This window comes from Austrofundulus limnaeus, unplaced genomic scaffold, assembly GCF_001266775.1.
Source record: "Austrofundulus limnaeus strain Quisiro unplaced genomic scaffold, Austrofundulus_limnaeus-1.0 Scaffold1368, whole genome shotgun sequence".
Lineage (NCBI taxonomy): Eukaryota > Metazoa > Chordata > Actinopteri > Cyprinodontiformes > Rivulidae > Austrofundulus > Austrofundulus limnaeus.
The window spans coordinates 31,039-32,910 of NW_013953770.1; the positions used below are offsets into that span (position 1 = coordinate 31,039).

General features: G+C 45.9%; 1 protein-coding gene across 1 annotated transcript in view; it reads left to right on the plus strand.

Annotated features, from left to right (window-relative positions):
* Positions 1-937: 937 nt before the first annotated feature.
* LOC106535133 (sodium/potassium-transporting ATPase subunit beta-3) overlaps positions 938-1,872 on the plus strand; it is a gene marked incomplete at its 5' end in the record, with an annotated part of 6,771 nt that continues 5,836 nt past the window's right edge. Inside the window, 5 exon segments of the mRNA XM_014032050.1 lie at positions 938-1,066; positions 1,142-1,240; positions 1,324-1,511; positions 1,592-1,642; positions 1,746-1,832. Coding sequence (XP_013887504.1) covers positions 938-1,066; positions 1,142-1,240; positions 1,324-1,511; positions 1,592-1,642; positions 1,746-1,832 — 554 coding nt within the window.

Below are 1,872 nucleotides of genomic sequence, written 5' to 3' on the forward strand. Positions count from 1 at the left end.
TAATCCAGACTCTAATCCAGACTCTGATCCAGACTCTGATCCAGACTCTGATCCATACTCTAATCCAGACTCTAATCCATACTCTAATCCAGACTCTAATCCACTGTAATCCAGACTCTGATCCAGACTCTGATCCAGACTCTGATCCACTGTAATCCTGAATTTTATCCAGTCTCTAATCCAGACTCTGATCCTGACTCTGATCCTCTGTAATCCTGACTGTAATCAATTGTTATCCTGACTTTAATCCAGTCTCTAATCCAGACTCTGATCCAGACTCTGATCCACTCTAATCCTGAATTTAATCCAGTCTCTAATCCAGACTCTGATCCTGACTCTGATCCTCTGTAATCCTGACTGTAATCAATTGTAATCCTGACTTTAATCCAGTCTCTAATCCAGACTCTGATCCACTCTAATCCTGACTCTAATCCAGACTCTAATCCACTGTAATCCAGACTCTAATCCACTGTAATCCAGACTCTAATCCATGCTCAGATCCAGCCCCTAATCCATATTCAGATCCAGCCCCTATCCCAGACTTTAATCCATACTCAGATCCAGACTCTAATGCAGACTCTAACTCAGACTCTGATCCAGACTCTAATCCACTCTAATCCAGACTCTAATCTACTGTAATCCAGATTCTAATCAACTGTAATCCTGACTTTAATCCAGACTCTGATCCACTGTAATCCTGACTCTGATTCCTGACTCTAATCCAGACTCTGATCCAGACTCTGATCCAGACTCTAATCCAGACTCTGATCCAGACTCTAATCCACTGTAATCCAGACTCTAATCCACTGTAATCCAGACTCTAATCCACTGTAATCCTGACTGTAATCCAGACTCAGGTTAGATTTATCCTGTCTCAGGACCCACAGCCTGTTAGTTTCACTTCCTGTGAATAAATGAAGTATTTCTGTGTTTTCAGGTCTCATCCTCCTCTTCTACCTGGTCTTTTATGGTTTTTTGGCGGGAATGTTTTCTCTCACCATGTGGGTGATGTTAAAAACTCTGGATGAAAATGTTCCTCAACATCAGGACCGACTGGCCGATCCAGGTTTACCTTCAGACCCAACAAGCTCCGCCTCTTTGTGCTTCTGGATAAATCATTAATGGACTTGTTGGTTTTCAGGTCTGGTGATTCGTCCACARGCGATTGAGATCTCGTACAACCGCACCGACCCGACAAAGTACACCGAGTACGTCCAGCAGCTGGACGACCTGCTGCAGAGTGAGTAAGACCCRGTCAGCTGATTGGCTCTTCCCTGTGACAGGAAGCTGCTTCAAAGCCTCTGTTTCCTGTTTGTTCTCCAGAGTACGACGATGAGATCCAGGAGAGCAACGACTTGTGTCTGGTGGGGGAATACACGGAGCAGGACGACACGCTGGTGAAGAAGGTGTGCCAGTTTAAACGCAGCACTCTGCGTCAGTGCTCCGGTCTGCCAGACCCCAGTTTCGGATACGCCGAGGGTCAACCCTGCGTCATCATCAAGATGAACCGGGTCAGTAGCACTTCCTGTTCAGCGCCGGGCCCGTCCGGTCCGGTCCGAGCCAGTTTGACACTTGGTGTTTCTGTCTGCAGGTGATYGGACTGAAGCCACAAGGAGAACCCTACATCAACTGCACGTCCAAGGTGAGTCCCTGTCCTCGTTGTTGTGGATGTTTCTACCTGACAGACGGACAAATCAGAGCTTTGATGAACTTTAATGTTAGCACAATATTCTGCTGTCTGCTAGAGGGACACTCCATTACACATGATTTACTTCCCACCTGAAGGTCGCCTGGATAAGATGTTCTTTCCTTACTATGGAAAGAAGGCTCATGTAAGTAAACATCATCTGATCTGTTTGTTGACATAAATGT